Source organism: Patagioenas fasciata, chromosome 2, assembly GCF_037038585.1.
Source record: "Patagioenas fasciata isolate bPatFas1 chromosome 2, bPatFas1.hap1, whole genome shotgun sequence".
NCBI classification, from domain to species: Eukaryota; Metazoa; Chordata; class Aves; order Columbiformes; family Columbidae; genus Patagioenas; species Patagioenas fasciata.
Window position 1 is genome coordinate 135,358,798 of NC_092521.1, and position 27,312 is coordinate 135,386,109.

The 27,312-nt window shown below is 39.5% G+C and overlaps 1 protein-coding gene across 3 annotated transcripts; it reads right to left on the minus strand.

The window, feature by feature from the left end:
- Positions 1-767: 767 nt before the first annotated feature.
- Positions 768-26,433, minus strand: KLHL7 (kelch like family member 7). Of its 3 annotated transcripts, XM_065832106.2 has the most exons (12): positions 26,107-26,433; positions 22,195-22,297; positions 20,808-20,901; positions 19,544-19,668; positions 17,570-17,745; positions 14,764-14,938; positions 13,204-13,346; positions 7,729-7,969; positions 4,594-4,795; positions 4,207-4,304; positions 2,161-2,235; positions 768-1,989 (listed from the first exon to the last, which is right to left on the minus strand). In XM_065832106.2, the coding sequence occupies exons 1-12, from the start codon at positions 26,224-26,226 to the stop codon at positions 1,952-1,954; spliced, it is 1,590 nt and encodes a 529-aa protein (XP_065688178.1). In that variant the 5' UTR covers positions 26,227-26,433; the 3' UTR covers positions 768-1,951. The 3 variants fall into 3 exon arrangements, with proteins under 3 accessions (XP_065688178.1, XP_065688177.1, XP_065688179.1); XM_065832105.2 differs by having other exon boundaries at positions 768-2,235; XM_065832107.2 differs by lacking the exon at positions 26,107-26,433 and having other exon boundaries at positions 768-2,235; positions 19,544-19,630.
- Positions 26,434-27,312: the final 879 nt, after the last annotated feature.

Sequence of the window (27,312 nt, forward strand, 5' to 3'; positions counted from 1 at the left end):
CCAACGGCTGCTAACGGTCGGTAACGGCGGCGCCGCGGGCCTGGGGACCGCCTGCCTTGCGCCACACTGAAAACGGTCCGCAAGGCGACACCCCCCTGGGTACCGCCGCTGCCGCCTATCGTGACAGCCGCCCCACGCGTGATCTGTGACAAGAACTCTTAACCACTTGACAATAAAGTTAGATGCTTCACAATTTTAAAGGCAGGTACAAAAAAAAAAAAAACACAAACCAACAACAACCAAAAACCCCCAAAAAACCTGTACAACCCGGAAAGTGTGCAGTTCACTCCAGTTTTTATAGTGTTTTGGAATTAAGGATCAGAAACATCAGTGGCGTGTTTGTTTTCGTGGCTTGGAAAACGGGAAAGGCAAGGGGGAACAAGAAGAAAGGGTGTTGTAGCATTCACTCTCTACTGAATAAGGAACTGAATTGCAGGAACCACTACTAAGCTCAGGAGTGCACTTACTACCTTCAGTACATGCAGAGCTGTTAGGGTGAGGAAGAAAACCAGGAAGAAGTCTACAGAGAAGCATTGACTTCGAAAACTGGAGTTTATACTACTTATGAGAACTTGGGAGGATCTGTGGAAATAAAACAGACTAAAAATCTACACCACCAGTGATGCACAAGGTACAGGTAGGCAAGCATCAACTTTTAAAGTTAATTAAATAGTCTCATAGAAACAGATCTGAAAAAATTAGCAAGTTAGAACAGAGGTGACAGAATTAGGATGAATATATTAATAAACTAGCATGGGAGCAGGACAGACATGAATACATCATTTTTATAGTTTCCTAGAAGTTGGAAGATACACACAGTATTGACACTGATAGCTTGACAAGCTAAACTTCTGTGCTGGAAGAAATTTACTATCATGTTGGCTGGAAACATTTACAGAATGATATGCTTATAAACCAGAGATTAATAACCATGTGCAACTTTATAGAAGTCTTCTGAAGTATCTTTAATGACTTGATTCATGCCATTTTAAAGAAGTCATTTTCAATAAGAAAATCAATACAGTTGTTGTATTGACTTTGCTTTCCCATTCCTATTCCCATCTTTGCTAATGGCTTGACATCCACAATATGTACAGTCTGACACCTGGGAATATATATTGAAAATTAATCCCAAATTTCCAACTTGCTAATTGCTAGTGCACAATTATTGCAGACTTGCCCACCCACCCCCCTACCTCAGTATAATAAAAAAAAAAAAAAAAAAAAAAAATTGAAGTCTTTCTGTGAAAGCTCCCCAAAATGCCAAAGATGTCATTAGCAAAGTGTTCCTCTAATCTATATGTGGCCTGTCTTACTTTAAAAATTGGTATGCAGTCATGCAAATGATGGAAGAGAGTCACTGGAAGAGGGCAGCCATCATAATCTGGAGAGCTGTATAACCTATCCCCATTCACCATGGAAATCTTTATTATACTGCCATCCTTGATCCTTCCTGAGGAAAATCTTCATTACATCCTAGTAAGATTTCTGTGGGTAGGTATAAATGAGAAAAGGTTTTGCTCGTATTTCTCATGAGCCAAGCTTCATTTACTCACCTTTATTAAATGAAGAATCTCTGTAACTGAGCTTGGAAAAGTGTCATTTAACCAGAAATCTTATCTTCATCAAATGCTTTGAGTTCTTCTAAATAATTGGCTTGGGTCTATTTTTGACAATGCCAAACACAGAATATCTTTAAAGGAAGATGCCATATGATCTCAGCTAGGTAAGTGGATTCTCAAAACACATCCCCATCTCTTAAAACAGACAAGAACATGGGCATGAAAAAAAATCCATGTTATACAATATGCTGTATATACAAATTGAATGACTGCATCTCATTTTTTTCTGTTACTCAGTTCAACAAGATTCAGTAAAACATGGAAGAAAAACATCAGTAGCCATCTCTCCCCAAGTCCTTGAAAAATGTCTCAGCATCTCCTACAGGTCTTCAGGTCTCTAAGGTTTCTTCATTTGCCCCACAAGTGTCTACAACACAGATCAAACAACTTGTTACTGGGAAAGCACGGACTTTGGAGTTGGCTATCCACTTGTCTGTTTCAGTATTATATTCAAGAATGTGCCCTAATCGACCAACACCCTGAAAACCAGCCAGGACATAGACTATAGAACCCACAGCAGCACACTTCACTGTTACACCTTTCCATGGCATCGGAGACACCATCTTCCATTCATTCATCTTGATGTCGTAATATTCTACATTATCAAGGCCACCTACAAAGCAATGAAATAGATAACTGCTTATTACATTATACCATATGGACTGAACTAGAGCATACAAATGCTTCATTTAACTTAGTCTTTATTTTCAAGGTTTAGATTCAAATATAAGTCCTAGAATAAAAAACAAACACACAAACAAAAACCTTGAAAAAAGGCCACAGGTTTCTAAACTAGCAGTTTATCCTTTTATAAATACAGAAACAGAGAAAAGTAAAAAGGAGATGGAAAGTGAGATGTGTTGTAACAAATTTCACATTATATGCTTTCTAGAGGTTCTACCATGTTACTTCATGAACAGAAGAACTAACAATGCCAAATTTCTTGTGGACTTGTGGCTACTGACTAAAACTCAGGAATCCACCTCAAACTCCCCTATAGTGAGGGCATTTTATTCCAAAGGGATCACCAGTACCTTTACCTAAATTGGTACTTTACTGATAGCAGATGTCTCCCTTCATTACGATATTAAAATCACTGAAATTGAAAAGCCTAAGTCTCTTTCAAAAGGGCCAAGGGAATCGAAAGTTATTAGAGAAAAGTAGATTTTGTGATTAAGATTTGCTTCATTAGGAAACAGGCTAGTATCACAGAATCATAGAATGTTAGGGATTGGAAGGGACCTCAAAAGATCATCTAGTCCAATCCCCCTGGTGGAGCAGGAACACCTAGATGAGGTTACACAGGAAGGCGTCCAGGCGGGTTTTGAATGCCTCCACAGTAGGAGACTCCACAACCTCCCTAGGCAGCCTGTTTCAGTCTTCTGTCACCCTCACTGAGAAGAAGTTTCTTCTCAAATGTAAGTGGAACCTCCTGTGTTCCAGTTTGTACCCATTACCCCTTGTCCTATCATTGGTTGTCACCGAGAAGAACCTTGCTCCATACTCCTTTGCTTCAATATCTACAAGCATCCTGTTATCCCCATTTAACAACAGTACTATGAGTCACATAGTTTTCCCTTCCAGTCCTGAATTATTAGATCTGAGAGATTAAGAAACCTTTATATAATGTTAAAAGGTATGAATATTTCACCCCAGATATAAACTCTTTCCTGTTATAATTAGAACAATTAGTCAGGCTACAGAATATGAACAGCAAAATAATATTATTGGTTCAATAATAAAGACTTCTAAAATGAGCATTCAGTGAATACACAAACATTTTGAAAAGTAGCAGCTCTGGCTATAACTGGTTGATAAAACGTTAGTGCAAAAAAACACATCTACTGAATTTTTGCATGAGGAATCAATCACGCTGGAATAGTTTTAGTAGCTAATGAAATGCAAGCTATATTCTAAAATAGCATTAATCTGAAATAAAATATTTGAATTACTATAAGTAATGATTAACAATTGCCAAGAATTTTCCATTTTGAAAAGCACTTCAGAAATGCTGTGTAGTTAAAATTAAATTATCCTGGGAAATAAACTATTATTATTATTATTATAGCTTTAAAGACAAGGAGATAAGCAGATCATAAATAAGCTGCCCATAACAGTAAGTCGTATTTCAAAACTAGGGCAGCCAAAAAGTTCTCACTTTTTTGCTGCTTCAAAATAGCTGACTAGCTTTAAGTCTTTAGACTAAAGTTTCCCAAACAGTGGCTACACCTTTACCTATCTCAAAAGAATTCTAAAATCTATCAAAATACATAATGAAGAATTTAAAAAATTAAAAGGTTATACTTTCTCAGATGACTGGTTTAGCCATATTAACTACTGCAGAACTGGCTACAGTATGGGTGTGTATCTGAATTTGACAGTACCATCATTAGTAAAAGAGCCTGAAAAATAAGATACAGTAAAGTCAGGAGGGGAAAGAAGGCAATGATGTGACAACAGGACATGTTTTATGGTACTGCTCAAAGTTTTGCAGCTGAACAGAGTAGAATGAATTATTTGCAAAAGAAAACGGCTCCAACAAAGCCTTGTGTGACCAGCTAGAGAATTGATAGAAGTAAAGTACCTGCCCCATTTTGTCCACCCACAGCAAATATTTTGTCCTTTACAAACACCAGCCCATGATTCTTCCTGGCTTCAATCATTGGACACAGCTCCGTCCAACTGGGGAAAAAGAAAACCAAATAAACCAGGAAAACTCACTATTTAGTTCCTAGAAAATAAGTATAAAATGTGTAAGTAAAACTTAGCATTAGGAAAATGAAATACACATGAAAGCTGCTTAAGAAAAAACACCTTTTAAGTAAAACTACAAGTAACTGTTTCATTACTGCTTGACTCAGGAAAATTCCTTACCACATAGAATTCTCCCTGTTCATCTATACTTCAGTTATTTACACAGCAAGCAAAGACGCAAGTGGCCAAAAATAATCAGAATTGATACAATGCTTACGTTTCAGTGGCTGGATCATAAACTTCACAGGAATTTAGGACTCTTCCAGAAACATTGTTTCCCAAGCTTCCTCCACATACATAAATGAGACCATTTGCCTCTACCATTCCATGGCTGCATCGCGGAGTCAGCATGCTGGGCTTCGTGTGCCAGCTTTCTGTTCTCGTGTCGTAGCACTCAAATAAATACAGTGCAGAATTTCCTTAAAAAATAGAAACCCACCAAAGTGGTGTTAATTTTTATGGTTGTCTTTCAAGAGAAGAGTCTAACAGTAATTATCAAATTGATGTTTTATTTGTTAGCTGAAAAGGGAAAACTGTTTTCCCACCTCCAAAAGCAGAACTAACCAACTTGAAACTTGGGACTATTCAGAAAGTGCATACTTGTAATTCTTTAGACTTTTTTGTTCCAAAATATGCAAGTAAGTTTATAAAAATTCTATTTGTCTTTGAAAAGGCTTTTTTTTTTGGGGGGGGGGGGGGAAGAGGCAGGCAGTGAGAATAAACACTGTAGAGACATGTATATAAATTACTGATCCATATTATCATCACCTCAAGCTGCTCTCACTACTTGGAAATATATTGAACTTTCAGATATGAAGATGAAAACAGCTTTGTAAACTGAGTATAGATTCACAAGTCTTTTCTCTAAGCAATATGACTTGCCTAGTTCGCAGAATACTTGTTGCCTTTGGAACTACATAGCTCAATTATGTCATAATATACTCCTAGTATTGCTAGCAACCATAAAACAGCTACCCCTCACCATGCTACCTTCTTTCTAGGGACTAGCAGATACTTATTTTCTGGAAGTGCAAGGTCTGTGTACTCCTCCCTCAAGGGCAAATAAAACTGTTACTGAAATCAAAAGCAATTTTTCTAATGAGGATAGGTGGGAGCCTAAAGACTTGTGCTCAGGTGATGAGCTGAACCATAGCCAAAGCAGAGACGGCTGGATACAACTTCCTCAGAAAAGAACCAGGATCCATCTCTCCTTTGTTTCAATAGATATTTTCCCCTAGAACAGTCAAAGGTGCTTTCTCTTGTGATCTTTTTCCTTGACTTTCTATTTCTAAAAACTGTGTCACACTAGCAGCACTCACTGGTTAGGATTTGAACCCTCAAAACAGTGCTACATTTCCAGACCCAAAATACAAGAGCAAATTTTAACTCTGCATTTACTCCTACCAGTTCATTCTCAATATCATGAAGAACTTAGAGTGGGACATATTTTTTTCTTGATGTAAATACACATCTTTATTGCTTTGAAGTTGTAGAACTTCTCATCCATGGGAAGTACAGCAGAGCTGTCTTTGATGTCTTTTTTTAAAAAAAGGGAAAAGCTTCCATTTTCAGTATGCTGTCAGTATAATGTTAAAATATTTTCCGTACACCTAGATATAGTAGAAGAATTTAGTATGTTTAGCTTTCAAACTCTGCTAAATATTGCAAACTCAAAAACAGGGAAAGAACCCTGTTTTCTGTAAAGGACTGGCACAGCAATTTTTTGCCAAACTCTTCAATCAATGCAAAAAGCATGCAAATTTTAGATTTCTTTACAGTAAACACATTGCAGCATTTTCTTTGATTAATAGTTTCACATAATTGTCTGTTCCAAATTAGAAAATACTAGATTCTGGATAGACAGACTTTTCCAAACACTGGATTCCGAAGAAGAAAAGAAGTACAAGCAAAATAAACTCAGTTTTTAATTTTTAGCTTTTACTATGCTACCTTGAATACTATTTATGGAAGGCAAAGTGAAACTGTGCAGTAAGGGTGGATTTAAAAGCAAAATTAAAATTTCCATTATAGTTGTATTAACTAATTACAATGTATTGGACAATAAACTATACAGTCAAAGTTTGGATCATACTCCCTCATGAACTGACATGTGGGAAGCTAGGAAGGTTTACGAGATTTTGTAGAATTCCAAATTTCCCAATGCAGCCTTAGATAAGCCTATTTCAAGTAATGGGAAAGGTGCTATTTGACATTTACCACACTAGGTGGCAGCTTGGAACTGTCTAATCTGCTGCTACATTAGCCTAAAATATTTTAGAAGTCAGATAACGTTACCTAAATGTCACTGCTCTCATTAAGTGACTTACCAATGTCAAGCACCGACTATGACCTTTTTTCCTCTCTGCTCACCTACCTCTGCAGCAAGGCAGAACTCAAGAGGATCTACTAAAAAAATCTGTCCCTGGCTCTAGGGTTTTTTTTGTTTGGGTGTTGGGTTTTGGCGTGTGTTTTTGTTGTGTTTGTTTGTTGTGTTTGGTTTTGTTGTGTTTTTTTTTTTCCCCCCCTAGAACACAGTTGTTTTTTTTTAAACTATATTTTTATGGATAAAGCATACCTACATTCCAACTTTGGTTTGCTGATGTTATATCAGATTTAGACAAATAAATTATAATGTTGCTCTAACACAGCATAAGCCATCCACTAGGTTTCTTGGGGAGATAAAAAAACCTGGTGGTTTTAATTTTTTTACTATGATGAGTAAAAAAAAGCCGAAGGAAGTAGTATATCTCCATTTACTGAAGCAAACTAATAGACTAGCAATCTAAGAGAAGATAACCTCTATCATTAGACAGAAAAACTGGACAAATGCCTTTACATGGCCAGGTATAATTTCACCACCAAAAGCAGTAGTTTCAAAAGCTTTTTTTCCCCTCAGCACCCCTTCCTTTTTTTTTTTTTTTTCTCTCCTTAAAACCCTCATCAGGCCCAACATACACAAGGAATGCCATTGTCACAAATGCAACTATTCTGGCCAAACTTTGCAGAAAATTTTAAACCACAATGAGTTCTGTGGATTTATAGGAGTAAGCCAAAGGCAGAGTGGCACTCTCAAAATATATTTGCTTGTCCCTAAACTCTTAAGTGCTGCAGTGTACTTTATGCTCTAGTTAATATAAATACTAATAATTTCAATCAGTGAAACCGTTTTAAAAACAGAACAGAAACGGAGTGTTGGAAAGATAAAATCCTAAATATGGGAAAATGAACTCATTAGGCTAACATGGCAACGTGCAGTTTCTTTTTAACAGTCATGCAAAAACCAGAAAATTTTTCAGGTATCTTTGTTTCTGCTTTTTTTTTTGGTTTGTTTTAAAGATTTTTAGTGTCTTACCCACTTCTGAACCACCAGATGTATAAATTTTGCCCTCAGCAGCACAGGCTGCAAGGCTATCTCGAGGTGTTGGAGGTCCTAGCTTGGAATACCAGCTATCCTTCACCACATTGTAGCAGTCCATTCGCTTTATAGGGAAGAGCTGGGAACCACCCAAAATATAAACTACGTTGTCCCAGAAGACACAAGCTGCATCCCTGCGCTTTTCAAAGGGACATCGGATGTCTGTCCAGCTGTAATCCTGCATTACAAAGAACAGGTAATGTCTAATAGATTATAACACTTACCTGCACAGCGAGTGTTTTTCAAACAGAGCTTTTCACAGAGATTTAGATATGGTCAGATTTAAAGTTCCTTTTCAAAACAAACATGAATACTGTTTATTGAAGAATACTCCTCAGGCGTACTCTTGAAAAATTCTCTTAGACACAGACATAGTTAGCTGCAATGAACCATGACATTATCAATTTCTATTTCCTTATTCCCTGTGTGCACCCAGTACAGCTTCCCTGAAAAACAGATTTTTTTTTTTCCAACAAAATTGACCTCATGCTGCTATGATATCAGAAACAATGCATGTGATCAAAAGAGCAGAACTGCTTTTATAGGCAATGAAAAAGACATCTTACATATAGTAACAGATTATTTCTAAAAAGAAAAAATACAGAATGTACCAAACAAAGGTGAAGGAAAAAGGAGAAGATAATATCCAAATTGACAAGCAACTCAGTTAAAAAGCTCCGATACATACTTTATTACCATGACAACTAGAAGCTTATTTACAGAATTTACAAAACACAAATGATCTATAGCTATCCACAGCTGATACCATGAGAAAGAGAGTAATGCTCCATCACAAATACTGGCAGTCATGTTGCCAAGAAACTGATTTTGCATGTATTGGCAAATCCAGCAAGTATCAAATACGGGCGGTAATGCTACCCGAAGCCTTAAGAACACCAAACTCAGCAACTGATGGCAGATCAGGATAGTGTACAGCACAAGAAACACTTCTTGAGTAATAGCATCTCACATGTTCCATGAGTGTAGCTTGTATCCTATACCAAACAAGTAAGTATGGGACCTTAACTGCTATCTGCATCACCTCCGTATGGTCTAGCTAGACGTGCTGAATGACCTTCATTGTAATGGTTCACACAAGACGTTACATCATTACATTTTCTTAGCAAGGACATACTTCAAACACCTTGGTCAATGAAGAAGAACAGCGACTCCTACATGGGGGTTCAAAGAAAGAGGCAGAGTATGTTATAGTCCAAAACCATCTTACAATCTTTTCTTGTAGCATCCCCCATATCAAGAAGAGCTGGCAGGTGCACGTGGCCCTTTATGGTGAGAAACAGGTCCTGGGGCATCCTAGAAAGGAAAGCCATACTACAGCATGGCAAAATAAATAGCTGCATAAATCTTAAGAAAATGTCTTAGTGCACTGTGCAAGATCAACATATTTTTCTAGCTCAAACTTCTGGCACTTTTCAAAAAAACCCTGCTATTTTCCTTTCTTGTTATAAAGGGCTGTGATCTGACCCACTCTTATGGCTTTAGTTCATAGCTACCATTTCATCCACACCTTTATCAAATGAAAAGCCACAGGTTCTCCCATAACCTGGGCACACTCAGTATCCTCTCTCAGCAGGAGGCAATTTAGGTCATTCTCTTGTAATGTTCCTCAGTATTACTCTGCACCACATAGAACTGATTTCAGTTTATGTACTGTACACATTTAAGAATTATGCAGAAGACTTGCTTTATGCCACAGTCAGGATCCACAGAGCCCTGGGCAGTGGCAGGCATCATTTTTACAGGGCTGAGTAAGGAAAGAAAGAACAAGATAGGTATATGGTGACACTTTTCCTGCTGATGTTGGTTTTCAACAAATTGTGATGCAGGACACCAGAGGCAGAAGCTGTACCTTTGTGTTTATCAGTTTTTGAAAAGCCTTTTTTCTCTTTCATGAATTTATTTAATCACTTCTTAAAAATATCTGAACTCCTAGCAGCCACAAGACCCTGTGACAGGGTACACATGTAATTATGGGCCATGTGAAAAAGTACCTCATTTTCAGCTGATAACCTCCTTTTCTAAGTTTGTCAGGGAAAACAGCAGACATGCCTAATATGGACAACCTACCCACCAAAAGGTTATTGACTATAGCACTATCCCCTCATAAAAGGTATGCTGGTTCCCTTCATCACCAAGAAATAGTGATGCCAGATATCTGTTACTTTTTACTTGCTATTGCTGGACTTTGCGCTGTTAAAAAGTTTAGACTTCCAGCTATTTTTGGTCACTAGAGACAGCAATTTCAAAAGGATAAGCATATTGCTGCCTCAAAAATCCCCAAGAATTCATAAAACAAAAAGTATTTTATTCCCAACTTGAAGAAAAAAAAAAAAAAACAAACAACAAAAAAACCCCAACACCTTTCTTAAAACATTCTGTGGAAAATTCAACAAGAAAATGCTTCCGACCACTGTTAATAGGACGTCTAGGATTTCTAGTGTTATTCTGAGAACAAACATCTCTACTCAAAATAGTGCCAAGTTGCTCCACAAATTTTATACCAATCTGCATCTGTCCTGTTGCATAATTTTTCTCTTGATGAAGTACATGCATCAATAGAAATATCAGTTACAGTGCAAAAAAGACAACAAATATAGACTTAAAGTAATACTGTTAACAATTTCAACAAGTTACACATAGTATCCAATGCACTCTTATTTAAAGAACTCTTTTTGACAACAAGGAAACAACGATTAACATTAGAAACTAATTTTGCGAGCAAAGCAAATCAGTGAAAATTTAATTTTTTTGCACTACTTTTATAGTGTTAGGATTCTTGAAATTTGTATCACTCACAACTGCACAAATACTTTCAGGACAAACATGACCTTTGTTTTTGAACTGTTTCTTTATCTGAGAGATAAGAATTTAATTAAATTATTGAATTAAATTAAAATCAAAAGTGAAGGACTAGGTCACTATTCCATCAGTTCAGACCACAAACAGAATTTCAGTTCTTTCCCAAGGTCCTAACCTTTCAAAAGTACATACACACGCTTAATTCTCTGCTCTGTGACATTCCCACCATCTTTTGATAAGACTAAAGCAAGTTAAATGTGATACAGTCTTTGCAGCATTGGAGCGTAACATCCCACACTTATTTTGCATGCACATGATGTTAATTCAACAGGGGTTCTGAATCCTTGCTTTGCTGCATTTAATTAATTGTGACAGTAGCTTCTTAAAGATCAAACTCAAATACTCAAGCAAAACATCCAGAAAAGGACCTTTAAATAGCGTAGGGTTGGAAATTAAGTAAGTAAAAGCTATTCAAGAAGACATGACAGGCTAGCTAAGAATACCCAAGAAAGCATATAAGCACTAGGACAACATTAAAGAAAGACATGCTTGTTAGAATTAAGATCTACAATTACTCACTTATTTCCTTCTTCCCACCTCCCCCCTCCCCATTAATCCACATGCAAGGCCGTAAAGCTTGATCAAGAGGCAGCTCTGCAAAATTTCTTCCAAACTCGTCTCTGTTTTGGTATTAAGACTGGGTAAACAGTCTAGGGAAAAAAATTACCTATTTTATCATATGCTTTATGTAGACTTATATAGATATAACTTTTTGTCCACAAAATGAATTTCTGTGTAATATTATAGTTGAGGTCTGGCTGAAGATCATCTAACTACATACACGATTTTCCTTTTAGTTGGAAGTCTTTGCCTGTTGCTCCCACTCAGCATTCACTGAGATTATTATTTTTCAAACAAGATTAAGTTTTCAGAAAATGCATGATGACAACTGGGGAAGTTTATATTAGTCTATAAAGTGATGAAGCAACAACCTCCATCTTTTGAGTTCTGATCACCATTGACATTAGGCACTTAAGGAATTTCACCTATCAGTTAGGTTGGCAAAGAAATCAACTGCACGCTATGCTGATAATACCGTTGCCAATTAATGACGGGGACAAAAAGTCACAAAGCTAGTTTCCATCCTGCCTAAAATTAGCTTTGTTCCAACATGAATAACTGGAGATTAAGAGAAAGAAACTTTGACCTAATTTTCTTCTAATAAAAGAAAGGTCAGAGCATGTTAGCTGAATTACAGCTTACTAAAATGCCAAAACCAAGTAACTGTTTGTAAAGAATGAATGCCTTGATCAAAGGTTTCCCCAGCTCAGACCTTGGACAGGAAGGAATTATCTGCTCTGTTCCCCTCACCTCCTCACCCCCAGTTGGAGCACTGCTTATTGCTTGATTATGTGTATGAAGGAAAGAGGTTGTCATTATTTAGGAAGTTGGAATTCCCAACAAAAATACATATTAATGTCTCTCAAACTAAGCCATCAAAGCTGGTAGCATTTGTTCAAGACTTTAGTGGTGCTCAACTAAGGTAGCTTCAATTTTATCTTACGTAAGGGAATGTGCGTGATGAATTCAAAACGCATCCCAAGGGCTCATTCATTCTGAATTAGATTTGACAGGGCTCACATTGACTACAAAGTTCATAGATAACACACAGAACTGTTTGAAATTAAAACAAGCATTTAATATGCTGAGTTAGAACAACCAGAATTTCTGCAACAAAATACTGTATGTATGTGATCTCATAACTTAGAGAGCCCTGATGTTTATGTAGCAACTTATTTCTGTATTATTGCATGTTCTTGCCTGGTAAAACAGACTACGCATAATCCTTTTGCATGCAGCTGCTGTTTCTAGACCATTTAGCCTGTGTAGCTGAAACATCCACCATTCCTGGGGCTTGATTTATTCAGGAAACAAATTTCAGGCAAAGCTTGCTTGCTTTAAATTGGTCATCTTTAAAGTTCTGTTGTAGAAACTCACCCTTTTCCACTTAGAGAATACTTGCCTCCCAATTCTTCTCCTTATATACTCTTAAGAACAAACAAAATTGTGAACCATTGAGATAAGTGGTTACATATTCATAATAAATGCATTCAAAAACCACTTTGCACTCCAAAACTGGGCTCTATGCTAACACAGGAGCCAATAATTTGACTTGTGCTAAAAGGAAATTGCTTTGAGTTATTCTCTGAACATATACATGCATGCACATGCACACAGACTTTTATATATTCCTAACCAATTGCTTGATGTTTTGATGCCCTTTTATTCCAGCTGTGGGATGCACATACCAATCGATTCTCAACTCAGATGGATTTATCTGGACTCCATATCTAATATTGCCAATAAACAAACACACAATCATTCTATTAAAAATGAAGTTATTACATCTAGGTACATAGATTTGAAAATACCCAATTAATCATACTCTTTCAATTCTATACTCAAGAGGCAGGGAACACATCCTTCCAAATACCATTTTGCAGATCATTATGTCTTAGTTAATATCATCTGCAAATAAAACACATGAGATTACAAACAGTGAATCTTAATGCATTCTGAGGTAACGATTACCTTTGGATTAAAATATCTGCAGGACTGGGGCTGCGAGCCTCCAAACAAAGCAATGCGATAATCATGTTTTTTTCTTCTTGGCCGTGTACCTTCCACTAACTCTTCTCTGTCTTCTGGGGAAAGTAGATGGTACCGCATCCCACCTGGAAGGAAGACAACAACTGTTGCAGATTCAATGAAGCTCATACAGGGGCAAGGATATTTCGGAGGCAGGGATGGCGGGGAGAGGGAAGGGATGGAAAAGGAGGAAACCAACTTTCTACATTACACCTCTTACAGCTTTGATTTAAAAGGGAAGAATGCACAGCAGCCCATCCAGATTTAAACCGTATTTCAAATTGCCTGCTCCATGTGAAAACAGGACATAGATTTGGACTCATGTTATATACAAATTTGTTGATCAGCTTATTTAACAAATATTAACAAGCAACTAAGTTTGTTGCATTGAAACAGGCAAAAGGAAGCAAACCAAAGAAAAGGAACAGCAGAACTGTGAGCCTCAAGGGGACTAACATTAAAAGGGACTTGAATGCAATGAGGAGTCAACCACACCTGCCTCCTCAACCCCCAATTTCTGCTTAATAAGGAAGGCACCTCTAGCATATTGTACCTCATGAAAACCTCTCACTTCTGTTTTTATCTTGACAACACAAAATATTGGTTACAATTGGTATAAGAAAATAAGTATTCTCCTAAGAAATTTTCCTAATAATGAAAAAATATTAGTGACACTACAAGCCACTAAAACCAGGAAAACAAAAAGCCTTATTTCTCAAACAATGTACCAAACTCCATGTCACACAAAAAGTATGATTGACATGTCAATGGTCAGCAAATACTTACCAACATACAGGTTAATTTGAGTCTTGCTCATTGACTGAAGGAAAACAGTTGCATACAGTTTTTTAGATGTACACTAAAATAAAGCCAACTAGTTAACCGCCACTGATATTTTTAAAATTCTTTCCAGAATATTTATCAACATCTAGGCTTTTCTTTCTTACATGATAAAGTTTCACAAATGGTGTCTAAAAACAAAAGTGAAGCTTGTTCCCTATCTCATCTGCACCTTAATGCAACTGTCTGTTGGCTCAATGGTCAGTATATATTAGAGATTAAAATAGCACAACATATGCTTAATCTAATTTGCTTAGGGAAACTTTTTAATATTCAAAGATTTGACACAAAATATTTCTTTTATTAATTCACATATGAACATGAACAATGTTGAAGTTACTAGTCTGTCCCAAAGGCACACTAACACTTCCAATTACCCTAATGACTCATTAGCAAAATCTCTATTTCCTTACTCTTCACGGAGTTGATGTCATTTGCTAGGAGAAAAGAAATGAAAGTCACATTCTGTTATATAAACTGGGTTTTATTTACATGATAATCTGCTAATCCAACTTCAACTAAATGCAACATGCTAGAGGGAACACAGATTAATTTAATATGAAAATGTTGTCAGGGCATTTTAAAGCAAATAATTTTCAAAAATTCCACAGCATTTTTTTGATTATACAGAACATAAAAGATTTCAGCTGGAGGTAAACTTACTGATCACCATTTTAAGGCATTCTGGGTTATCCTGAATAAGTGGTTCAGCCTGAACTGTTTTACTTAAGAAGTTCTTTGATATCAGAGGAAATCGGACTTTAGCAAGAATATCAACCATGTACGGCTGGCGATTTGGCTCATCATATTTCAGCCATCTGACCGCTGCATCATACACCTTAAACGAGAGAGAAGAAAAGAATAAGGTACATCATCACACAGTAAGACAAATAATGAAGCTTTAATGCTCCAAATTGATTCTTCTGCCTGCTGGAGGTTAACTTATACTAACAGTTTAGTATGTGGGGATCCACCGCCATCTTCCAAAATAAAAACCAAAACCACCGTAACAAACCAACCAACCAAACACCAAAAACGACAATGTTCAGACATGAAGGAAAACAAATGCACAAACACAAAAAAATCCATCTATACAGCTGGGGGGGGGGGAAAAAAAAAAAAAAAAAAATCAACCCACTACTTCTGCTATTTAGCCTTATTTTTTTTTTTCCTCCAAATGAGAAGCATGAATCTGCAATTCATGTGAATGTGGATAACCTGTATCAGGTTAAGACTAATAGGCTTCCAGTTCCACGTCACAAACACAGGTAACACTTCACCAGAAATGCTGAAATAGTTTCTACTTGATATAGTCTCCTGAGTTCACAAACTGCTTCTGTTACCAAATCATAGTGTTGGGGATCCAAATATACTGCTATTGTTGTGTCTTAGGGACCATTTAAATTAAAGTTTTTAGCTGCAGACTATCACAAATTTACCACTTGGAGTGCCTCCTCTCAATCTTCTCTTTATAGGAAAAGATAAGGAGTTTTCTTAGGGGGCAGATGAAAACAAAAATACAATATTACCTATGTACTAAGATACTCCCATGCTGCTCTCACACATAGCAAGCTTATCTACTACACTGCCACTTCAGAGTCAGTACCAACTTCATTACAAGTGATATCACAGTCAATACCAATCAGAGCAACCAGTGGTAACTGAAATATAACATGGAAGGGCATTTAATGGCAGAATTAGAGTTATTCAGGACTGCTAAACCACCTCAGCTATAATTCTGCAAAATGACCAGGAAGCGAGGGAGAGTAGAGAAATAAAAAATACTTAAGGCTCAATTCCATCAGCCAACGAAATTCAGCAGAATGACTGTGACAGGAACATGGTGTCTCTTCATCAACAGAAACATTATTGCATACAGGAAAAATAAGACAGATAGTAACTAAAGCTACCTTCCTTTGTTTGCTAAATGTAAACATGCTTTACACAAATACAAAAGTTAGAGTATAATGTCAACTTTCTAGCAGTACTCCTGAGAAATAAGATTCCTATAGTATCACTGGCAAACTTCTGCAGTTTCATACCGCACACTGCCACTTTCCTAAAGGAATTTTCATGATGCCATGCTGCCTACACTAAACTTCTACCACTGCTGCCAAGTTAAAGCATGCCATCCTACCTTACCAACAGAAATTCAAGAATGTAAATTCCAAAGTGTCATTTTGGCTACAAGCCAAACACTTCCAGCTTTGTGAACATTACCCTGTGATCTGGACTTTTCCCAGCTCATGGCAAGAAAGCTGAACTGTGACATAGCTCCTATTTGTATTTGTAACTAGTCAACTATCATATTCAATCACCTGCTGTTATCCCCCACTCTTAGGAATTCTTATTTACATTTAAGCTTTTTACTGCAATGGACACATTGAAGAAAACACATTAGTTCTGAGAAAGCTAAACACAGTAAGGAAAACATCCCTTTCTAATTGGATACACATGCCATCTTGGCTATGCGATCCCTCCGTTCCACTTCAAATGTATGAGTCAACTCATGGTGACATACTCAAACTTAAATTACCCAGTTCAACCACCAGAGCAGCACAGCTAGAAAGGCAAGATTTCAGTTTGCTTTCAACAGATTTGACTGAGAAGCTACAAAAAGTACCCAGCAGCTGCAAGAAGTACCCAGCAGCTGCAACCATCACCTCTTGAGGCTGCAGTGCAGACACACCTATGCTCTTCTTATTTCCATGCAGTGGAAATAACAAGCTGCCAAGCAAGCATTCAGGGCTGTGCTATAAGCTGAATCAAACAGCAAAGCTGCAAACAAAATTTCTGTCACAGGTTATAACTTTTAATTGACTGAAACGACAGACTTCTTCCAGCCACCTACACTTTTTTGGTACGTACTCCCTAAGTAAGCGCCTTCCATCAATGTGCCACTGTCAGTGCATCTAGCTTTCGATGTTTTGTTCATCTTGCTTCCAAGTCCATCAGTTCCCCAAACTTAACTTGTGTATGCTCCTATATTATGTTTCCCTCAGAAGCAACTCCTCTCTGAAATGGGCTGAGACCATACTTTGGTAGAGACACAGCCATTAACGTGTAGTTTGCTTACCACTTCAAAGTAATTCACTTCCACTGATAGCACATGAATCCCAGTCTGGGAGCAACTGGTGTAATTCATCAAACTTAATTCAGCTCACGTACTACGCAATAAGAAGCCCTATGGCTATCTTGATAAAGAAAACACTTTTGCTTATTCCCCTTATGACCTCTTTCTTTCTAGTTTGCTGAAACAACACCTAAAATAACCACACTTGAAATGTGGATATTCATTGATGTTTGGTTTTGACCAAGCTACAATGCATCCTTTATTCTGCAATTTAGCAAGCGCTATGTGCATCAAATACTGTAGGAGCATCAGAAATGAGATACTTTAAACTAGCTCTTGATTTAAAAAATATACTGAAGTTCAATGCTCTTAGCTGATACGAAACAGGGACCTCACCTGGTCTTCTGCCCTCACTGTCAACGTATCTTGGTTCAAGAGGTGTGTCACACGCTTAACATCAAGCTGAAGAAACTCATCTGTCTTGTAAACTTCAGTGAAATGCTGATGGATAAAGTCATCTGCAGTGGCTTTCAGTTCTGGACAATCTAGGCATTCTGCTAACACACTTATACCTATGAAGGAAAAATTAAGAAAAAAACATTTCCAAACTTCAACTGTAATTACCTTTAATAGATTAAAATATAATAAAATTACTGTAATTTAAGAGATATTTGCAAGCCCAGTTCCATATTTATTACCACAGGTTTTTTTTTCCCCTTTAAAATACATACTGTCATAACTCACTTGCAACTTAAGACAAACTAAGAAAAGCACAAGCTTCTGATCCCTATCCCCACTGAAGTAACTGGAGAGTCAGACCTGCAGCACTGGCTGCATTAACTACTTCTCCAGCACTATTTCCTCACTGTTTCTTTCCCTATTACAAAGCAGATAGCAGTACCGGAACCAGGTCTGAACCATATCACAATAACAACGTCTAAGCGGAACAGCTTGAGAAACTGGACCCAGGTTTTATGACCTACTCTGACCTGCTCATGCAGCATCAGTCACCAACTGAGCCCAATTTCCTTCAAGAGTCACAGAGAACTGGGACTTTTCTATACAGGCAGCACAGTCAGCTGCAGACCAACACAAAAAAGTTGACTTGATGTTGCTGCAAGGGCAGAAGGTTGGCATATAAGTTTAAATGGTGACTGCTACTGTTTCAAATCTTCCCATTATTAACCAGGCAAGCACACGGATTTTCAGCAGCAACTTCTGCTCATCATGCTACAGTCATCTTCCTTCTATGTTGGCTATAGTACTTGGGGTAGAAGCAACTCACCATCCATTGGCTGCAACAAGCCTGAGCTGCTCTAAGTAGTAAAATGCAAACTACAAAGATAAAATCCAAGTGTATTACCTCTTGACAAAATTTCAAGAGATTAAAAATAAGCCATTTTTTTTTTTAAATGAACTGTGGACTTGCCTATGAGCCTGCACAGAACATATTTCAACTTGTAAACAGAGCCTTGAGGGAAAATTGATCTAATCTTTATCTCCCTTTTTGCTATAAATTAGCAACAAAATATGCAAGTGTTAGAGAGTATAATTAACTTTCAAGTTAAAAAACATAGAGGAAGGAATATGCCTCAAAGCATGCACAAGTGGCATTTTCCTTAGAAAGTAACATCTTCCTTCCAGCAGTTGTTTCAGAGCCACGGTTGTTCTGCACTGAAGTGTCAGCTGAATCATTGTAATTCAGATACTCCGCAAAACATTTATATTGATATTATAAATACCTGTAACATGATTGAGATGCTACTAGGAGAATTACTTGACAAATGTCAATAAGAAACCCTATGAACAAATTTAATCAGAGATTTAAATGCACCAAATCTTAAGCATCAAAAAGCATTTAGTTCGTGTTGTTTCCCGTTTCTGTAGCACTGAGTTCACATTAGAGCTACAGAACATATTAAATATCAGACCTACCCAGACAACATTCATGGATTTCAGTCAAAATGCGAATCAACTAAAAACAAAACCAGCCTAAACTTATCCTGTTCATACTTTTAGAATATATGCTTGTTTTGTAGCAATCACAACTCTGTGTAAATTCTGTCTCCAAGTACAGTAACAACTGAAACTCCACCTTACTAAGCAGCTGAGGTTCTCTGACAAACAAGAAGCTCCAGGGTGCTGACAACCTGGGACAAGGCCTAGTATAGCCAGTGGGCCCTGATACTAGTAAAGAAAACTGTCAGACTGTTTTGTCCACAGCAAGGGATGACAGTTGAGATGCAGAGCAAAATTATTTATACACCTGGATTTAGCTGAATATTATTGTCTTTTAGACAATACTATCTATTTTTCAGGAACAGCAAAGTTAAAAAATAAACAGGGAATTTAAGTCCGCATTTCTCTTACCGAGACAATTGGAAGCATCAACTTGTTCTTTTAAAAAGTCCACACACATTTTTTTCACAGGTTCAATTTGGTATTGGTTTGCTGCATCTAGTAAAGATTGGACATTATTGCTGTTAACTGAGATTCTGCAAAACAGAAGGTGTAAAATTAGCATCACTAAAATTACCTACTCTGTTGTAGTAAAAAAGTGCAACTTACACTGGTTCACATAAATGGCAAAATTATTTCCCTGCTATTTGCCCAAGAATCTTTCAAACACCATCCGAAGACACAACCTCCCTTCATGATCTTCCCAAATTGCTTTCATTTGCTCTACTTTATGGAGGAAGGGCAAAGAGTAAACAGTCCTGGATTCTGAAGAATAAGTCTTTAATGCAGGACCTCTGCAGTATCATACCATCGTTTTGATATGTGTGATTAAGTACTTTCAGAAAACAGAAAATGAACAGAACCTTTTTGTTTCTCACAGTCTCCTACTCCCAAAACAGGCATCAGCACAATCTGTCTAAACTCATTGTCAAGACTGCTCTGGCTGATTGGCTCAGAGCGCAGAAGCAAAACAACCAGATTGGCAGTGCTTCAGTAGAAGGCACAGAGCCCACAGACAGGGGCTTGGGCACCACAGGAGGCAACCATATGGCTGTGGTGCTGATAGTGCCTGCCTCTCACCACTGATGCAGTATCCAAGATTCCTCTCAAAAGAGAAAGCCTTCCTAAGGCAAGTTAATCCCATTAGTACAAAGACAAAAGGCCTGCCATCCATCAGTCATGAGAGCGGATTAAGAAGTACTGTTTACAATCAAATATCTGCACAAACTCCACTTATAAACCAAACACACACACATGGACTGCCTGAGATGGGAGGGAAAGGCTGTTCATAGAAGTCATCCACCTTGCCTGTCCTGAGATGAAGGTATAACTCCTGGAAATGGTTCTGTGCAATAGCTACCACAGCCATAAAGAAAAGCCATGCTGATACCAATAAGAGCCTGAATTTCAGAAAAACTCCAACACTGAAGTTAAAAGATTGAAGTGCTTTAAATTGCTTTCTCGAGACAACTACCACTCTCTTTAGTCTGCAGGTCTTTCTACTGGTTAAATAAAAAGGTAAATGGAAGAAGGATAGAAGGTCTAGTCACATCAGGCTTTAAAAAAAGTAATTAATTGTAATAATAACAAAACTGATGAATCATATTTTAAGATTTTATCATTTACAATTGGCAGGCTTCCTAAAAAAAGTGTCAGCTTTAAATAACAAAACTACCTTGCAGTATAAGCAAACTCCACGAGCTGTTCAATAATGTCAGGTTCTGCATCTTTCAGCTCCACTTCAAAGGACTTTGATTCAAGCATATTTGCTGCAAATAGATAAAAAGACAAACTGCATCAGTAAGCCACTCTAGTTATTGTACATTTTGCACACAGTAGATAATACAGTGATTATACAAAGTGGGAACCTACCAAAGACTGCACACAGTTGATGGCTGTTTTCCCAGGATTACAATGCAAATCATTAAAGAAAGCAGGCAGTGGGACAAACAAAATAAGAGGTGTGTGTGCATGGTTGTATTATGTAAATGAATATAAACTGTATTAAATAGTACTGGAAGTGGTTAGCGACCTGCTACACCACTTAGACACATGCAAAGGTACTGAGGGAGCTGGCAGAGGTGCTCAGCAATCCACATTCCATCATTTCTCAGCAGTTCTGACTAACTGCGGAGGTCCCAGTTGGCTAGAGGTTGACAAATCGAGTGCCCATCTACAAGAAGGGTGGGAAGGAAGATCTGGTGAACCACAGGCCTGTCAGTCTGACCTCAGTGCCAGGGAAGGTTATGGAGATGACCTCAAGTGCTGTCACACAGCACATACAGGACAACCAAGTGATCAGGCCCAGTCAGCACAGGTTTATGAAAGACAGGTCTTGCTTGAGTGACCTGATCTTCTTCCATGACAAGGTGACCCATTTAGTGGATGAGGGAAAGGCTGTGGATGTTGTCTACCTGGACTTTATTAAAGCCTTTGACACCATTTCCCACAGCATTTTCCTGGAGAAATAGGCAGCTCATGGCTTGGATGGCCGTGCTCTTTGCTGGGTGTACAGGAATAGCGGAAGAATGGCAAGGAGGATCATTGTAAATACTCTCAAGCAACTGCAGCTACGGTGTAGAAAAAACACGCACATCACACTAATTGTTTTACTGACCTTGTGGGCTTGACAAGTAGAATCTCTGTGTTAGATAACATAGGCCTGTGAGAAACTCTAAGGCACCTTATCATTATGCCTGAGATTCCTGCTTTGTTGTGACAAAGAGCAGAGTACAGCAGAAGGCTGCGCCTGCTTGAAGCCTTGAAATACAGGCAAACTCAGCAGGCCTCGTGATCTTCCACCAGGGCTGAATTCTGCAGCACCTGTGTCCCCACTTGCATCACCTCTGCCCAGGAGCTTAGGTGCTGTTTCAGAGATCCCCCAGTACTTTGCAATTGCATTTGTGGCCTCTGGTTGTGCTTGCAACCTCCCTGCATTGGCTCATACACTGGGTAAAGAACTGGCTGGAAGGCCAGGCCCAAAGAGTTGTGGTGAGTGGACTATTGGTATGACATGATATCAACATGAAAGCTTATAATCAAGCAAGTTTGAAAAGACTTACTAGTAAACATCAAGTTAAAAAAATGACTGGCTGAAGCAAGCACTACACGGTGAGCTGGGATTTTTCTTTCTTGGACCATAAGAATGACATCACACAGAGTTTTCTAAATCAGAGGAAAAAGCAGACAAACAAAAAACCAAAGATCAGTATTTTCAAAAATCTTTCAACAATATGTCTATAAAAATAGCTTATGGAAATTCATTGCTTTTTTTTAATCCACACAACTCAAGAATATTATGTAATAAAATGATATTTGGAAAGACAAAGTTACAAAAAATTGAGCAGCATCGCTTCATAAAAACATGAATTAATTTTCAACTACTACCATAAGTTCATGGAACTACTACCAGAAACAGCTATCTGCACCCAAGCCAACACTGACCCCAGAAAAGAGAATTTCTACTGTGGGAAGTACATACTTGCTTAGAACAGCATGAGAATGTTTTCCACATACAGACATTATTATCTAGGGCATGCTTCACAAAGTTGAGAATCCACATATGCATCCCCTTCAAATAAACATAATTTTCAGTTTCTTAAAGGAAATATGACTCAGAAGCATGAATGGGACAAAAATATAAATAATACTTTTTTTTTTTAAAGTTTGAATTAAAAGTTAGATAGTGTGACATACAGCTTCCTTTGTACATCTGTAGCTTTCAACAATTTAGGACTGAAACAAAAACAAAAAAGGGAACATTTGAGAAAAGTTTCAGAGGAAATCCTTTAAAGCTGAAACTCCTAGCACATCTGCTTCAAAACAAGTGTTGGAAACTAACAGTACAGACACCAAAAAACCCCATGGTCAAGCTCTGCTAAGACTTGCAACTACTGCTTGAACTTCACACTCTGCTTTTAAGATACCTTTAGTGCCTCAACCCGTCATTTGAAGCACCTCAGGCCGCTCTGGGTGTTGCAAAAAAATATTCATCAAGCAAAACAGACCATCATTTTCATTTCTTTCGCTGTGATGTTTCTGGATGTGACTGTTCTGTTTCAACTAATGCTCTTCTGAGGATTTCTGTACTTCTTTCCAGAAGGACCCATTGGTGTCACTGAATCACGTAAATAAGGCAAGAGATGACTGGTGCTACATCAACCAAAGGACACACCCGAGCGTGAGCTTGCATTAGGGTGCTTCATCTTCCAAATAACAGGTTCAGCAACACCTTGCAACTCTGTCCCAGCTTCATTCTCAATTACTTCACTCTCACCTGATCTCCACTCAGCTGTAAGGCTACAACAAAGGATTTATGCACATGCTGTCAAATAGCTCTGTAAAAACCTCAACAACATGGGCCATCTCATGTCGGAGATGAGCAAGAAGTCCTCCATGCATTAAACACACTTGCTCCCAACATCCCACCAGCACTAAGTGCAGATATGTCTATAGTTTAAACTCCCTTACACATGGAGGATGCCCCTAGATACCAGCTCGCACAAAAAGCAGCCTCTTTAAAATTAGCTGTGCTTTCCAATTGGCCTGTTTTCCTACAGCATTAAACTAATGCAGATAAATAGCTAGTGCTCCACATGCGTGTTGCGATTTCCATCGCAAGAAATGTTTAACTTGTACCATACTTAGGTTTTACAACCACACCATAGCCCTTGACTTAACAAAACACAAGAAAGAGCTGTCTATAAATCCTCTTAAACTTCAGCACAACTAATCAGCTGAATGACTACATTTTCCTGTGGCTTCTGGTGACTTCCTAATTTTATACTATATAATTTTATATAATTTTTATATAATTTTATATACCTCCCCCTGTCTGCCCCCATAATAGTTAACCTCCTCTTACAAACAACTCCTAAAAGAAGCATGAGTGTCATAAACTATGTAAGAATTTCTGGAGCAGTCAGCACTGGGTGGGATATGCAAAGCCACCATCTGAAATCAGATCAGAAGTTTCCAGAAAACTCTGATAGCAGGCAGAAATTCAGAGTTGCATCTGAATGCAACAGATTTTGAAATCTGAATGGGAAGCACACACAGATTCCACAGCATTTAACTGTGATCCTCTCTCTACCTTTTTAGAGTAACTTTTAACTAGATAAGAGCTGGCACTCTACTGAGTCGAGGTATGTACATGGAATAACAACATGTTGCCACGTACTGGAGTAGTGACATGGTAAAGCACTGTGACTTCCCTGTACTAGGGGCTGTACGTACATCTGAAAGAGGGCAATATTTCCTCTATCTACTTAGAAAGTATAAAAGCATCTGCATTCCCTTGTCAACAATGACAGAGGTGGGAGGTAAACAGAGACAAGCAGAGTTACAAACTCAGCTACGCCTTGGAATATGTTTACTCAATTAGAACAGAAACAAAGCCTACATCGACAAAGTACATCATAGGTCCGAAGCCTCAACTCCACTACTGAAATAATTGAAACCAATTTGGTTTTCCATAAAGGAGCTTAGTTGCATGAAATCATAGAATGTCCTGAGTCAGAAGGGACCCACAAGGATCATCAAGTCCAACTCCTGTTCCCGCATATGACAGCCCCACAGTTCACGTCATGTGTCGGAGGGTGTTGTCCAGTCTCTCCTTGAACACTGTCAGACTTGGGGCTGCCTCTCTGCCTTTGCACTTACACAACTGCCTGTGTATTACTGAGACAACAGGTCTGACATACCAGAGAAAAGCAAAATTGACACTCTGACGTCACTTATTAGGGCAGGACCCAGACTGCTGATGATCACATCACTAAAAGCTGGACTGCACCTCTGGCAAGACAGGTACTGGGAGACAAGCAGCTAAACCCTAGAAGACACAACACATGACAGTGCCAAGTTTGAAGCCCCTGACTGTTCTTGAACAGCTGGCTTCAGAGTCAGCTTTAATTCTGGCTACATGTCACTGTTTTTAAATGAACCATAGTCCCACAATCAAGCCAGCTCCTCCTCTCACAAGAAAGATTTCTTCATATGCAAGGAGTTACACAGATCATACTCCTGCTATTGTACCAGAACTCCCGGGGTGGGGAACGGAGAGCATTTATTTCAGTTTGGACAGGTCAACTGAGATCCACTTGTGCAATTATAATTTTGGTTGCCACTCTTGCTCTATTGGTAAACAGAAGAGTCACCTTTAATGATGATTAGACTAGTGATCTAGGAATCTGATCTGCCAAAAAGGTCAGAATTTGCAAAGATGAGGCCACCAAGGCCCCTTTAGTACCACTGGCTCCTTAGTGAGTCAGGCAGGTGTAGTCAGGAGGAAGCACAAGAAGAAATGCTACCTGTAAAACTGAAGTGTGGTTACAGCCATGACTCTCCTCCCTCTGCAGCTTTGCTATACTGCAATACTCTTCACAAGGGTACACAGTGAACATGTTCATGGAACAGTTCCTGGTTAAAATTCCTGGTTAAAATTCAGCACCACCGTCTTTTAACTGCCCTCAGGTTTCTGTTTGAAAAGGGTCATGTGAATAACTAGAGGATGTCAGCAATCACAGCTTAACACTGACCCTAGTGAGAGCACAGACCTACCATAGGCAAGGCGTCATGAGGTGAGGAAGCAGATCCACCGCGTCTTTGCCTTCAGCACCAACAATAAGCTGTTGCAAGTAAAACCTGAACGTGTCACGCTGCTCGTGTCAGTGTGCGGGCAGCGTTCCGGAGTTACCCTCCACAGTGGCCCTGGGCCACCGGAGTGGCTCGGGCACTCAGCCTCCCCCTGAGCGTTCACTGCACCCAGGCCGAAAACTCCAGCCAGCCTCCACCGGGAAGACGGACTCTGTCCATCGGGCAGCCCCGACAAGGACCCGCGGGCTCCGCGGGAGCCCGACACGGCGGCGGAGCCGGGCGACAAGCGGCCGCCCGCGGGTCGGCGCCGCAAGCCGCGGGTTCCCCGCTGCAGCCGCCGCGGAGCCGTCAGGCGGCCCCAGGCCCCGCCGGCGCCGTACCTGCTTGCGCATGGTGTTCATCACCCCCATGAAGCTCGCCAGCAGCTTCGCCTCCTCGCGGGCCGCGAGCTTCTTCTCTGTCTTCTTCTTGCTGCTCTTCTCCAACCCGGGGGCGGCCATGCTCCCCCGCCCTCACCACCGCAGACACCGGCGGCCTGCCGCCCCCACCGGAGCACATGCGCCGCTGGGGCGACGCTCGCCGACTGCTGGGCGGCGACCCCCGGCTCCCAGCGCTCAGCACCGGGACGCTGCTCGCCGCGGCGGAAGCGGTCCTCGCGCAGGGGGCGGGGCAAGGCGCACTGACGCCATCGGCCGGCGCGCGGCCCTCACGCGGGATAAACAAAGAGCGGTGGGGTTTGGGCGCGTCACGTGGCGCGTGGCGCGGCGCGCGGCGAGGCGCGCGTGCGCGCTGCTGCGGCCGCTGGGGGCGGGGCGGGGCGGGGCGGGGCGGGGTCCGCGCTGGGGAGCGGCCTCGCGCCTTGCGCGGCGAGTTGCGGGGGGTACTCGTGGGAGTGTTTTGGGGCGTCCTTCGGGCCACGTTGACAAGATGGACACGTCTCAGGCTCGAGTGGACTGAGAAGGGAAAAAACTGTGAACCCGAGACAACCACTTCCCTTTCTTAGCGGCTCCGCTCACCCCTGTTCCAGAAACAATACGTCAACCAAAGTATTTGGTGCTTTGGTCCCTGGTTTTTGAATAGGGTTCTGACAGCCAAAGCTGCATTCCAGTGTAAATGTGCTGTTTGCAAGTTTGTATGATGTGTCCAGTTTTAATCCCCCTGATAACAAGGTGGTGAACAGTGACTTGAAGGGAGACAGATTTATGCAGGCAGTAAAGTGAGGCCTTGTTAATCAAATCAATGAGCTGTTTCGTTCCTGACGTTGCATACCTTATGGTAAGCCTTAATAAACCAGACTTTGTATTATCTTGTTCTGCCATCTTATAATTACTCCTACATGGAAGCAGTAAGAATTTTAACACATGCCTTATTTCATTGAAGTAAACACACTGACACAGCTATCAGTTGACTTTCATATTTTAGCAGTAAAAATGAGAACTTTGCGCCTCTCTTGCCAGGGCAATAGCCAGTTATCTCAAATCTTAGTGGAGCTGTTTTAGGAATGCACATCTGGCTACTTTCAGATTTCAGTGTGAAGTATTTTTAATTTTAGGTCTAAAGCAATCATAACATGCCTGCTTTATGTA

What these genes read in the sequence shown, in the direction of transcription:
- KLHL7 (XM_065832105.2), bottom strand. Translation starts at nt 26,226, where the DNA reads ATGGCCGCCCCCGGGTTGGAGAAGAGCAGCAAGAAGAAGACAGAGAAG. An exon ending in TGAACACCATGCGCAAGCAG is followed by an intron (nt 22,298 to 26,106) that starts GTACGGCGCCGG and finishes CCTCTGATTTAG; the next exon opens with AAAACTCTGTGTGATGTCAT. An exon ending in GGGTGGACAAAATGGGGCAG is followed by an intron (nt 2,236 to 4,206) that starts GTACTTTACTTC and finishes ATTGCTTTGTAG; the next exon opens with GTGGCCTTGATAATGTAGAA.